The sequence below is a fragment of the Carettochelys insculpta genome, chromosome 5 (genome assembly GCF_033958435.1).
Source record: "Carettochelys insculpta isolate YL-2023 chromosome 5, ASM3395843v1, whole genome shotgun sequence".
In the NCBI taxonomy this organism is placed as follows: Eukaryota; Metazoa; Chordata; order Testudines; family Carettochelyidae; genus Carettochelys; species Carettochelys insculpta.
The window spans coordinates 340644-355274 of NC_134141.1; the positions used below are offsets into that span (position 1 = coordinate 340644).

The 14631-nt window shown below is 51.6% G+C and overlaps 1 protein-coding gene across 5 annotated transcripts in view; it reads left to right on the top strand.

The window, feature by feature from the left end:
• ELP1 (elongator acetyltransferase complex subunit 1) overlaps window positions 1–14631 on the top strand; it is a 167001-nt gene that overhangs the window by 76137 nt on the left and 76233 nt on the right. For all 5 annotated transcript variants that reach the window (XM_074994466.1, XM_074994465.1, XM_074994467.1 and 2 more), the window contains 2 exons: window positions 13875–13928; window positions 14033–14138. In XM_074994466.1, the coding sequence (XP_074850567.1) occupies window positions 13875–13928; window positions 14033–14138 (160 nt within the window). The remainder of the gene's footprint in view (window positions 1–13874; window positions 13929–14032; window positions 14139–14631) is intronic.

Consider the following 14631-nt stretch of genomic DNA (forward strand, 5'->3'; position numbering starts at 1 on the left):
AGTCCTCAGCTAAAACCTCTACAGCGCATCATCAGGGATTTACAACCCATCCTGGACAATGATCCCCCACTTTCACAGGCCTTGAGAGGCAGACCAGTCCTTGCCCACAGACATCCTGCCAACCTGAAGCAAATCCTAACCAGCAACTATATACCACACCACAATCACTCTAACTCAGGGACCCATCCATGCAACAAACCTCGTTGCCAGCTCTGCCCACATATCTACACCAGCAACACCGTTACAGGACCTAACCAGTTCAGCCACACCACGGTGGGTTCATTCAGCTTCACATCTACCAATATAATTTATGCCATCATGTGCCAGCAATGCCCCTCTGCTATATACATCGGACAAACTGGACAATCTCTACGTAAAAGAATAAACGCACACAAATCAGCTATCAGAAATGGCAATATACAAAAACCCGTAGGAGAGCACTTCAATCTCCCGAGCCACAGAGTAGCAGACTTAAAAGTAGCTATCCTACAGCAAAAAAGTTTCAAGACCAGACTCCAAAGAGAAATTTCTGAGCTACAATTCATCTGCAAATTCGACACCCTCAGCTCAGGCTTAAACAAAGACTGTGAATGGCTGGCTAAGTACAAAAGCAGCTTCCCCTCTCTTGGTGTTCACACCTCCAGATCAACTGCTGGTAGTAAGCCTCACCCTTCCTGCCTGAGCTAACCTTGTTATCCCCACCCTTGCTCTGGCTTATTTATACCTGGCCCTGCAGATTTCCAAGACCAGCATCTGATGAAGTGAGTCTGTGCTCACGAAAGCTCATGCTCAAAACTTTTCTGTTAGTCTATAAGGTGCCACAGGACGCTTTGTTATATTTAATAAACTGTAACCCTGTCATGCCACTCTTTTTGTCGTATGACTGCAGAGGTCACGACAGGCCACTTCACATTGAATGGTCTCTTGTGTTAACTATGTGTTAACTAGTAACAGAGAGGTAGCTGCGTTTATTCTGTACTCCAACAAAACACAGCAGCAGAAATGTAGTACTTTAAAGACTAACAAAATGACTTATTTGGTGATGAGGTTTTGTGGGACAGACCCACTTCTTCAGATCAATTTCATTTCCCATACAGCCTTCTGGATCCACATGGATCAGGATGCTACACTCCAGAAGGCTCTAGGTGTAAGGCCTGTCCTTTCCCATAGACAACCTCCTAACTTGAGAGAGATTCTCACAAGCAATCACAGGTTACACCACAGTAATACTAATCCTGGAACTGTTCCTTGCAACAAACCTCACTGCCAACTTTGTCCACATATTTACTCAGCGGATACTGTCACTGGACCTAACCATGCTATTTACAAGATCAAAGGAACATTCTCGTGCACTTCTAGCAACATTATATATGCTATTATGTGCCAACAATGCCCTGCCATTATGTACATTGAACAGACTGACCAAAACCTTTGCCGAAGAATAAACAGACTCAGAGCAGACATCAAGAAACTCAATTCACATAAGCCTGTCAGTGAACACTTCAGTGGAGTGGGGCATTCTGTTAAAGACATGAGAATTTGTGTCCTGCAACAGAGAATTGAACAGATTAGTGTGAGAGATTTGAGTTAGAGAACATTCAAATTCGACTCATTAACAGATAGTATGAACAGGGACATCAACTACCTCACACATTACAAGGACTGCTTCCCTTCCTTTGATGCTTTTAATTATCTCAGACAGAACAATTAACATTCCCCCGCCTCTCACCCCCTTCCTTCTATCCTGTTTGTCAGTTTTTATTGCAATTTTTTTTTCTTTTTGGTCCGCTGTACTTACAAATGTCAGTCTGTACTGGAAATTAAATTGATCTGAAGAACCTTTGATTTAATGGATCCTGATATAAAGGACACTGTCTGATACCTGCCCCCAAATAAATGCTGGAAACTCACCAGGGCTGCCACCAGGGCTGGAGGAGCTCCCAGAGCAGCTGGGACCACTGGGGCTGGAGGGGCCACCACGGTGGCTGGGGCAACCAGGGCCAGAGGAGCCGGGGGGGGGGGGCGGGGGGGCATGTTGCACTGGGGTGCAGGAGCTTTCCTCCCCCAGCCCTGTGTGTGTGGCGCATGTCAGCAACCAGCTGCTGCTGTATGCATTGGCGCTGAGCAGCAGCCATAGTATTGGAAGCTGCTGCCCACTGGCAGGCTGGGTTGGGGGGGTGGCCGCGCTTTACCTTTGTCTGGGCGGCTTGGAGACAGGAGCTAGAGGAGCCACAACACTAAGAGCTGCAGGAGTGGAAGGATCCAGGCCAGTATTCAGCTCCTCTTCTGGTGGTTGGGAGAGGGAGATGGAGGTGTGAGGGGAAAAATGGGGCAGGAGGGGTGAAGGGAGGTATAACTGTTAGTTTATAATGGACTTTCAGCATTAACGGACACCCCTTCCCCCCCATTAGTCCCTTAAATTGAGGGTGTATTGTATTGGGTTTCCAACTTTAAGGGTCTACAGGCCCTTTTTTAGCAAGTAAACACTTTATATTGAGTTCTTTGGTCAAACTAATTCCTACCCAACTTCTCTGAAAACTTCACAGCTGTGCAGAAAATAAGCATAAGGCATTCCAGTCCACTTGGAAATCTGACTTTGTAAAGCAGTAGTGGGCAACATGAAGGCCTGCACATGGGCCATTGGAGAACTACGTGTGGCCTGCAGGACGTTTGGATTGCTGTTGCCCATGCATAGGATTGCCAGATTCTTCAAGTGATTGCTCATGTGCATTCCAAGCTGGGTGTGTGCTGGCGCATGTCCAGTTGTCGGAAGCTTTTTGCCCTAGCCAGTACCCAGCGGGTGGGTGCGGCACCCCCCTGGAGTGGCGCCTATATGGTCGCCCATATATGCACTGCCCAACCCACTTCCCTGCTCAGTTCCTTCTCACCGTGCTGTCAGTTGCTGGAGCTCTCTCACTTCTTGTGTAGTTGGCTGGTAGCTATTACTTGTAAATTAGTTGGTAATTAGTTTAGATAGTTGCCTTTTAGTTGTAAATAGTTTTACTTAACTGCTAGTGAGCCGAGGCAGGACTCTAACCTGTCTTGGTGCTTTGGTGCCAGGGGATGCCCAGCTCTCCAGGTTTTAAAACCTGATCAAAATGTGGCAAATGAATGCCCCAAAGCGATCCCCATAAGACTTGTCTGAGCTGCCTTGGTGAGGCACATCTCCCATAACTGTGTACCATATGCAAGGCCTTCAAGCCTAGGACTCTGAAGGATAGAGAGCAACGCTTGAAGGTTTTACTGATGGAGGCAGCCTTGCGGCCGGTCACTTCTCCTGCGGGAGCTTAGAGTGGTGCATCATCAGTGCAGAGCGCTCCAGCACTGTCGGTACCATCGGAAAGCTCCTGACTCTGAGACCAAGAGTTGGCATCTAGCACTTCATGGCTTCATAGAAGTCAGTCCCAGGTGCCTTGCAAGAAAAAGGTGAGAATGGGACTGGTCCCACAAAAGGGTGAAATATGGAGAAACCTCTATGGCGCCTGCCAGATTGCACTAGGACTGGGGTCATGAAGTGCGGGCATCGATGCTGGCGAGAGGTGAGAGTCCATGGTCTCTGAGGCTGCCTTCAATACTGGAGGCATTCAGTGTGGCACAGGGCCTCTTACAGATAACAGTGCTGGGGCTGACATTGCCCTGGGAGTCCTCTTCACCACAGGAGCACTTATCCTAGGTGCAGGCACCAGAACAATTGCCAGGGGCATCAGCCCGGTTCCTGACCCCAAACCAGCCCTGCAAGCCAAACCTTCAGTGACCTCCTTCAGGGCCCCCATGCAGTGCAAAGTACACAGGAGTCGGCATGCATCACGGGCCCCGTCGCACTGCTGTGGTCTTCAGCATCGGAGTCAGTGTCAGACTTTTATTACTCCAGCTCGGTTTGAAGCAAGAGTACAAGGTTATCACAATGCAGTGGATATCAGTGCCAGTCTTGTCACCCCTGCAGTTGGGTACTGGCAGATGCCCTCCCAGGGCACACCCCAGTGGCCTTTTTGGACCTCGTGGGCAGTCCACAAAACACAAGAGCAGGCCGTGGGGCTCCCAAGTAGGGTGCCTGGCACTCCCCAGGTGCCAAGGACGGCGGCGTCAGCTTCACTGGCTGCACCACTGCGAGAACAGTCTCAGGCACTTACGGTGCTGGAAGTGCCCTTGGTGACTTTGGCACCGGCCTAACTTTGGGCACTGCCTTTGCAGGCACCAGGGACCATGGTGCTGCTAGTGACTTCACTGGTAGGCCTGGTGCCATTCCAGGTGCTGAACTAATCTATCATGTTGGCAACACAACCCACACTGTTATGGGGCGCTCCTCTCCAGGTGCCAAGCATGGCACCACAGACCGCGGTGCTGGGGACACAAACAGGGAAATTTGAACCCCCTCGTGCTGACAGCTTTGGAAGGTGCGGGACTGTCGTCCTCCCCAGACGAGACCTTGGGAGGGTCCTCAAAATCCCCAGTGATGGGGGTTGGCAGGGCGTACCAAGAATTGATGTGCAGGCAGAGGAGGTCAGGGACGAAACGGACCCGGTTACGGACATCCTGTCAGCATCTGAGCCCATGAGAGTTGCACTGCCCGTTATTAAAACAATTGCCAATATGGCAAAGACTGTGGCAGACCCCAGTCTTGGCCTACCCGCAGCCAGAAGGAATGAGCGCTGGTGCTTTGTTCCTGCCCAGGGCAATGAACATCTTTTTACCAACCCTCCCCCTGATTCCCTTGTTGTGGATGCAGCTAACCACAGGGAGAGACAGGGATTTCAAGGCCCTTCCCCTAAGAACAGAGTCCAAACGCCTAAACTTATATGGCAGGAAGATTTATTCGACCAGTGGCCTTCAATTAAGGATTGTTAACCAGCGGGCTAGTTAGCAGGTATGCATATAACATGGTGAGCTCCTTATCTCGCTTCTCGGAACTGGTCCCACCAGAGAACAAAACTGAGTTTAATGCCGTGGTGGGTGAGCAGAAGCTCGTATCTAGGGCAGCACTGCAGACTGTGCTGGATGCAGCAGATGCTGCCACTAGGGTCATGGCCTCTATGCAAAGGGGAGCATGGCTACAGGTCTTGGGGCTCCCCTACAAGGTCCAGCAAACTATACAGGTCCTTCCCTTTTAGGGGCCATCTCTGCTCTCCAAGAAAACAGATAAAAGGCTACACAGCCAGCAAAATTTGAGGGCCACCTTACGTTCGCTGGGCCTGCATTCCCCTGCAACTCAGAGATGACATTTTACCTCTAGGCCCCATTTTAGACAGTTCCATCAACAGCACCAGGATACCAGCAGGAGACAGCTGCTCTGATAGGAGACATCAGGGCCAAAGAACAACAAGAAGTCTTGTGGCACCTTAGAGACTAACATTTTGGAGCATAAGCTTTTGTGGGCAAAGACCCGCTTCATCAGATGCATGAGTTGGGGGGGGGGGGGGTTTCAGAGGGGTATTTAAAGAGTGGGGTCCCAGTAAAAGGGAGGGCCAGAGCTGACAAGGTCTATTCAGCAAGGTGGAAATGGCCCAGTATCAAAAGCACTTATCAAAAGAGGAAAAAAACAAGTCAGATCAGGCAGGGGGATGTGAGCCTTTGTCAGAGTCTAATGGGGAGACATTAGCACCCAGAGCAGAGAAACTGCCTTTGTAAGCTGCGAGCCACTCCCAGTCTGTTTAATCCATGGTTAATGGAGTCAAACTCGCAAATAAATTGCAGCTCAGAGATTTCTCTCTCCATTTGATTTTTGAAATTTTTTTGTTTCAGAACTGTCACCCTTAAATCTACCACTGAGTGTCCAGGGAGGTTGAAGTGTTCCCCCACAGGCTTCTTTACTTTACCGTTCCTGATGTCTGATTTATGTCCATTTATTTTTTTACGGAGAGACTGGTCTCTATTTAGACCCTATGCTATCCGCACCCCCAGCTTTCTTTGAGAAAACACCATCTTGGCCACCATGGATGTAGAGGCCCTTTACACCAATATCCCACATGAAGGTGGAATCCAAGCTGTTAGGAACATTATTCCTGATGAGACCAAGGCACAAATGGTGGCGGAGCTTTGTGACTTTGTCCTCACCCACAACTATTTCAGCTATGGAGACAAATTATACCTTCAAATCAGTGGCACTGCTATGGAGCTGTCTGTCTGCGACCCAATGACGGTCCCATTACACCCAGACCTGCTGACACAGGAAGAGGGGAGACTGCAGCACCCCGGTCTCCAAGCGCTACATCTCACAGCGTGGAAGTTACATGGCTGACAGCGGTGGAACCTGTGAAAGAAGTGTTAAACAGCAGGAAGCCCTCCACAAGGGCAACATATGTAGCCAAATAGAAAAGATTTTCTGTCTGGGCAACTCAAAGGGGTTATTCCTGGGGCAGACCCCAGTACCATTTATTCTGGACTACTTGTCCTTGAGTGAGGAAGGGTTGTCACTATCCTCTATAAAGGTGCACATAGCAGCCATTTCAGCCTTTTACCCTGGACTGGGGCTGTCATTGGTCTTCTCAGACCCCATGGTAAAAGGTTAATGAAAGGGATGGAAAGGGTCAAACCGCAGGTGCGACCCCCTCTGCCAGTGTGGGACCTCGATCTGGTATTGTCAAAACTTTATGGCAGCCCTTTTTGAACCCCTCGCCACCTGCTCCCTCCTATTTCTCAGTTACAAAACAGCATTCTTGGTGGCTGTTCCCTTGGCCAGGAGTATGTCAGAACTAAGGGGCTCTGATGGTGGACCTGCTCTACATGGTGTTCCACAAGGATAAGGTCAGGTTGAGACTCCATCCAACATGCCTGCCGAAGGTGGTCTCCTATTTTCATGCCAACTAGGACATTGTCCTACTGGTGTTTTATCCAAAGCCTCATGCCTCCCCTAGGAAGCAGAGCTTACATACTTTGGATGTTCAGAGGGCTCGGGCCTTCTGTATGGACAGGACCAGACCCTTCAGAAGGTCTTAACAGTTGTTTGTCGGGGTGGCATTCAGGATGAAGGTATCCAGCGGATCTCCTCCTGGATAGTGGCTTCTACCAGAGTGCAGGCATTCTCAACTACACTGTGGTAGGCAGGGCTGTCCTACATTCCTTTTGGGGCTCCGACCCCACCTCCTAGGCATTGGCTTGTATTCACTCAGCTTGGAGTGCACATGAGCAATCACTAGAAGAAGAAAAGACAGTTCTTCATCGAGTGTCCCCGTGGGTGCTCCACAATAGGTGTCGGGCTCGCCCAGCGCTGCAGATCGGAAACTTTCCAGTAGTTTCTCCTGGATCGCGCATGCGCCGGCGCCTGCGCGTCCCCCGCCACGTGCGCAATCCGGTCCCCGCCAGTTCCTTCTCAACCGCCATCGGCTGCAGATGGAATCCGCTCAGGCTATGGCCAGAGTCAGCTTAGTTAGAGTTTTTTCGTGTAAATTGTTGGGTTTTTTTCTTGCCAAAAAAAAAAAAAAAGAAGAAAAAAAATATATAAATATATAGTAAAGAGAGAGAGAGGAGCGGAGAAGACGTGGGGATGTGAAGGCCAGTAGGCCTCCTGCCGCGGTGGGCTGGGGTCCGCGAAAGGGGAACAGGCACGAATCTAGTGCCAAGTACCCTATTAACAGCTCAGAAGACTCACCGCGATGTCCTCTTCAGGATTCAAAAAGTGAGAGTCCTGCCGCAAAGCTATGCCGGCCTCCGATGAGCATAGTCAATGCATTAGTTGCCTGGGGGAATCACACGTTACCCAGAAGTGTTCCCATTGTGCTAAGCTCACAGCCAGGGCCAGGAAAGACAGAGAAATGCGGCTGAAAATGCTGTTGTTTGATAAGGCTCTGCAGCCTGATGTGCTGGAGAGGCCTCAACCGGAGGGACCCCCTGGGCTCCATAACAGGAAGACGGCTTCCCTCACCCCCTCGGTGCAGAAATGGAGGAAGCTCTCTCCAGCCTGCTCCCTGCCGGCAGTCACAGCGAGCAGGACGGGCGTAGCACACAGCCCCCAGCCGCATACCCAAACAAGCGGCAGCGCAGCAGCGCACGTGGCAGAGGCTGAGCCTCCGATTACTAAACAGCTGGCACGCGCAGCACTCAGAGTGGCGGCCAGGCAAGCGCTAGAACCGGCGGCACCGCCACAGGCGGTGCCAGCGGTGCAGGGCCAACAGGCACGCAGCCTGCAGGCACCGGAGGACGTTATCTGCGTGGCACCGCAGCTGAGCACGCCGAGCGCGGTGCCGACAGCGGGGCCGAGATCCCCGGCACGGGAGGGGGCGGTGCGAGCCCCGCAGGGGAGGGGAAAAGCGAGAGTAAAAACCTGGCACCGCAGCCCCTCTCCGGACAGGGCTGCAATGCTACTGTCAACAAGCCCTCCCCTTATGCTGCGCACACCACCCAGAAGATCTGGGTCTCTTCCAGCCTATCCAGAGCCGCCTTCTCTGTTGCTCCAACCAGCGTCACCATGGCTTGGGCCACCTTCGCCCTTTGTGGGATTGGATCCCTTGGAGTACTATCGCAAACCAGTTTCACCACTGTCTGAATCATCGCGGAGATCGCGCTCTCCCAGACATCGGGGGTATGCACCCCAAGAGTGGTCCAGGTCTCCATCCCCGGACCCGTGCCCATGCTGCCATGGTCGCTCTTACCATGCTGGACACAGACACCCCAGGCATACACCTAGGGGCAGGTCGCCCCCGGCCGTCCAGTACCCCCGTGGACACTCCCGGCCAGGGATGGAAACACAGCTGTCTCAAGGGGAGTTAATTTTGGAACCCCGAGACATTCCTTCGCCTCTAGTGAGTGGGTGTACCATCGACCGCAGGAACCTGAGAGTTCGAGGGAGGCTTAACCTAGTGGTTCTTCATTGTCCTCCCCCGACGAGGCTACGGCCCCCAGGGACGTTGCTCCCCCGGACGACCTCAAACAGTTTCAGGAGCTGTTTAAAAGGGTGGCTTTCATGCAAGGCATCCAAACAGCAGAGGTACAGGAGAAGCATCACAAACTCCTGAAAAATCTGAGACCCCTGGCTTCATCCAAAATCACTATCCCGCTCAACGAAGCCATCATGGAGTCAGCCACCACCATATGGCAGGCCCCGGCTTCCGCTCCACCTATAACAAGAGAGTGGATAAGAAATACTTCGTCCCGGCGAAGGGCATGGAGTTCCTCTTTAGTCACCCACAACCAAATTCATTGATGGTAGAATCGTCTCAGCAGAGATCAAAGACTTCTCAGTATAAATCAGGGGGTTCAGACAAAGATGCCAAGAAGTTAGAGCTGTTTGGCAGAAAGGTATATTCCTCCTCCACCCTGCTGTTGAGAATGGCAAATTATGCAGCACATCTAGCGAACCATAATTTTGACAATTACTCCAGGCTTACTTCTCTCATGGGTTTGCTTCCGGAAGATAAGAAGCCGGTGTTGAAGGCGATTGTGCAAGAGGGCTACGCGGCTTCGAGGACAAGAGTCCAGATTGCCCTGGACGTGGCAGACACGGCGGCACGCTCAACGGCTACAGCAGTGGTCATGCGCAGAGAATCCTGGCTTCAGACATCAGGTATCCCGAGGGATCTGCAGGCGAAGATTGTTGATCTCCCCTTTGACACGCTGAAGTTGTTTACAGATTCAACCGATTCGGTCCTTCACTCCAGTAAGGACTCCAGAGCTACACTTAGAACCCTGGGCATTTATACCCCTCCATATAGGAAGAAAAAGTATTACCCTCAGCAAAGACGATACCCTTACCAACCACAGCGTGCTCAGTTCCAACGGGGCTACGACCAAGGGCGACATCAACAGCAGCAACAGTATAGAACTCCCAGGCGACATTCTCAACAAAGCCGCGCATCCTCGGGGCAGGCCCAAAGGCAACAAGTTTGACGGGCAGGTCGAGGGCTGCACTATCATTACCATCGCGCAATGCCATCCACAGCTAATGTTCCATCATCGCCTCCGACCGTTTCACCCCCAATGGCAAAAGATCACCGCAGACAAATGGGTACTGGAGATCATAGCCACGGGTTACGCGATCCCCTTCCAGTCACTCCCACCGCCGAAACCTCCGCCCAGGCCCCACCTCAGGGACGCTTCCCACGAGGCGAGACTCAAACAGGAGGTGGACCATCTTATGTTCATAGGGGCGGTGGAAAGAGTGCCGGAGCGATTCCAGGGGAAAAGTTTATATTCACGCTACTTCCTTACAGAGAAGAGAACAGGAGGCTGGAGGCCCATCTTAGATCTTCGGGGCCTCAACCGGTACTTGCACAAAGAGCGTTTTCAGATGATCACAGTCGCCTCTATACTCACGGCACTGGACAATGGAGATTAGTTAGCAGCCCTCGACTTACAAGATGCGTATTTTCATATAACGATCCACCCGGCACACAGACGCTTCCTCCGTTTTATGGTCGGCAAGGAGCATTTCCAGTACAAGGTTCTTCCATTCGGCCTCTCCTTGGCCCCCAGATTCTTTACCAAGACCCTGGCAGTGGTGTCAGCCTACCTGCACAGACAGGGGGTATTTATATTCCCATACCTGGACGACTGCCTATTGAAAGGGGCCTCGAAGGCAGAGGTACTACGCATGATACGCATAACAGCAGACACATTTTTTCGCTGGGCCTGGTCATCAACCTCGCGAAGTCCAAGACCGACCCCACACAAGAGATAGAGTTTATAGGGGCATGTATAAACTCTATTACAGCAAGGGTCTGTCTACCCGACGCCCACTTTTGCGCCATCAGTTCGCTGGTGCAAGTCATTACATACAGCCCCACGGTGCCGGTCTTAACGTGCTTGCAGCTGCTAGGCCACATGGCGGCGGCAACGTTCGTGGTGCAGAACGCCAGATTGCATATGCGCAGCCTGCAACATTGGCTGGCGAGCGTCTACAAGCCGGCATCCCACACAGTCCGCAGGGTGGTGTCGCCCACGACAGAGGTGCGCAGATCCCTGCAATGGTGGGTAAACCCCAAGAACATGCTCACAGGGGTACCCTTCCACCAACCACAAATCTCTATTTTTCTTACTACCGACGCTTCCCACATAGGATGGGGAGCACACATCAGCAACAAGGTGACGCAAGGACTATGGTCCCCTACAGAACAGTCACTGCACATAAATATACTGGAGCTCAGAGCAGTGTTCAACCCCTGCAAAAACTTTCGAGACCACACACAAGGCAGAGTAGTCGGGATCAATACAGACAATACCTCCACCATGTTTTATATAAATCGACAAGGAGGAGCTCGATCCCGTGCCCTATGTGCAGAAGCAGTCCGGCTGTGGAACTGGTGCATCGCCAACAATATAACGTTGAAAGCCTCGTATTTGCCGGGCGCTCACAACGTGAAAGCAGACCAGCTGAGCAGGCGCTTTGCATTCACGCACAAATGGCAGATCCACTCCGATCTGCTACAACCGATCTTTCACACTTGGGGGTTTCCTCAGATAGATCTGTTTGCCACTCAGCTCAACAAGAAGTGCCCCCAGTACTGCTCCAGGGCAGGATTGGGGCGGGGGTCCCTGGGGGACGCATTTGCGATTTCATGCACGGGCCCCCTGCTTTACGCGTTTCCCCCCCACAGTGCTCATCCACAAGGTCTTGCAGAAAGCCAGAAGGGAGAGAGCCCGCATGATCCTAGTAGTCCCAACGTGGGATCGACAGCAATGGTTCCCCTTGCTTCTGCGCATGTCGGACCACCCACCGCTCCCCCTTCCGGTGGCGCCGGACCTACTCACGCAGGCCCAGGGGTCCATAGTGCACCCACACCCTTAAGGCCTGCGCCTACAAGCATGGCTAATCCATGGCTCAGCTCCCTAGAAAGCACATGTACGGAGGGAGTACAACAAGTCCTGGAGAGTAGCCAAAGGACCTCCACCAGGAAGACCTACAAGCAGAAATGGACTCGATTCACTGCATGGTGTTCTGCCAAGCAGCTAGCTCCCCTTGACATTCCTATACCTGTAATACTAGAATACTTATTGGACCTCAAGAGGGGCGGGCTTTCCCTATCTTCGCTAAAGGTCCACCTCGCCGTTATATCTGCTTTTCGGCATGAAGAGGAGGGGCCCACGGTATTTGCCCATCCTATTGTTACCAGGTTCCTGAAGGGGCTGGTAAACCTGTACCCCCCTCAGAAACCGCTTCCACCATCGTGGAACTTGGATCTGGTGCTCAGCGTGCTTACGGGCCCACCATTTGAACTCTTAGCCACAGTTCACCTACGTCTCCTTACGATAAAAACAACCTTCCTCCTTGCAATTACGTCAGCTCGCAGGGTGAGTGAGCTCGCAGCAGTTATGGCAACACCGCCCTGCACAGTATTCTCAAAGGAGGCGGTAACTTTACGGCTGCACCCAGCCTTTGTTTCAAATGTTTCTTCAGAGTTCCACCTTAACAAACCCATAGTTTTACCCTCGTTTTACCCGAAGCCTCACGGCTCCAGCAAGGAGGCACACCTACATCTCCTGGACGTGAGGAGGGCATTGGCCTTCTACATAGACAGAACTAAGTCCTTCCAGAAAACGGACAGACTTCTAGTCTCTCTCGCTCCCAGGTCAAAAGGAGAGGGTCTCTCTTCACAGATAATCTCGAAGCACATTGTGTCCTGTATAAAAATGTGCTATGAACTTCGAAAGACTCCTTTGCTGGCCCCGCCTAGGGCTCACTCCACCAGGGCGGTGGCGGCATCAACAGCCTTTTCAAGGGCATCGCATTAAAAGACATCTGTAGAGCGGCGACCTGGTCATCCTATGACACCTTCGCCAAGCATTACGCTCTACATCGGGTATTCCAAGAGGATACCTGCCTCTCGACAGCGGTCCTTTCGGAGGCAAGCTGCACATAAACCGGTTACCCACCTCCTTACTTGGGTTACTGCTGGGTAGTCACCTATTGTGGAGCACCCACGGGGACACTCGATGAAGAAAGAGAAGTTACTCACCGTAGTAACGATGGTTCTTCGAGATGTGTCCCCGTGGGTGCTCCCCCACCTGCCCATCCTCCCTACTTCTGATCTCTGTTTAGTGTTTTTCGGGAGCATCCGAGGCGGTTGGTCAAGGAACTGGCAGGGACCGGATCGCTCACGTGGCCGGGGACACGCAAGGGAGCGGCACGCGCCGGCACATGCGCGATCCAGGAGAAACTGCTGGAAAGTTTCCGATCTGCGGCGCCGGGCGAGCCCGACACCTATTGTGGAGCACCCACGGGGACACATCTCGAAGAACCATCGTTACTACGGTGAGTAACTTCTTTACCTGTTCTGTAACTGGTGTTCTTCAAGATGTGTTGCTCATGTCCATTCCAAAATCCTCCTGCCTCTCCCACTGTCAGAGTAGCCGGCAAGAAGGAACTGAGGGGTGGGGTGCGGGGTGCATATATGGGCCATCATACAGGTGCTACACTGACCCTATGGCTACTGGCTAGGGCAAAAAGCAACTGGGCATGTGCCAGCACACACCCAAATTGGAATGGGCATGAGCAACACATCTCAAAGAACACCAGTTACAGAACAGGTAATTGTCTTTTCAGTTGCTTTCTGTTCTCAGTTTTTTTCTTTCTGGTATTACTAAAGCGACACACATGTAAATCCAAGGCCTGTGAAGTAAGGCGCATGCTGATGCACATAACACTGACTGTGAGAGCCATGCACTTCCTCTGCATCCAATCAAAGCACTGGTATGGTTCATTTGGCATACTTCACAAATTCTAGATACGCACTCGCAGTTTAAAAAAAAAAAACTGCACTGTCTTAGGAGACCTTTTTGGTTACAATAGTCCTTGTGGCCCACTGAGATAGAGGCCCACTCATGCAACCCACTCATTAGCCTAGGTTGTCCATTGCTAGTCTAAAGATAATGGGCTTATGGCAAAAACCCATTTGAGTTAAAACAGCAGTGCAACATGTTGTAATTGCCCATCCTTTTCATTATAGGAGGTCATTCTGGGTCTGACTGATCGATGCCGTTGTTTCATCAACGATGTTGAGGTACTGAAGCTTGTTTTGATGCTGTTTCAGTTGTTTTTTTCTGAGAGACTAAGATTTCATCTGCTGCTCTCTCTCATGGATTTCTTTGTATTCACTTTCCTCAGGTGGCTTCCAATGTTACTTCATTTATCAGATATGATGAGTTTCTGCTGGTGACTACCCACTCCCACACCTGCCAGTGTGTATCTTTGAGAGACACATCACTGAAAGGTAGATGGTCACACATGGCCCATGTTATGTAATGGGCCTTATAGTTTGCTTCCTGGGCCCTCTGCCCTTATGACAGAACCTAGATAAGCTTGCTTCCAGGGCTTCGTGCCATGGCCACAGTGCCACCTCATGATTTTTCAAAGTGGCTGCTCCTGATGGGTTCCGGGGAGTTCTCTATTTCCTTTCATGGGCTATGACTTTGGAGATTTCCTTCCACTTCTGGGAGATCCTTCCCTCATTTCCCCCATCATTGTTTTGGGATACAACAGGAGTTAGCCCAGGACACTTGAAATCACTATACCTTGACCTCCAAACAGAGCGGGAATAGCTAGGGCAAGACTAACTATGCAGGTCATCTGTCTCCCCCCCCCCGCCTCCCCGGGGAAAAGTGGCTAGGGACAGCACTGACCGTGCAGGTTGCCTGCCTGAATGCAAGGAGGAGAAGCAGCTGGTTGCAGGACTGATTGTGTTTTCCCTACCCACTCCCAGGAAG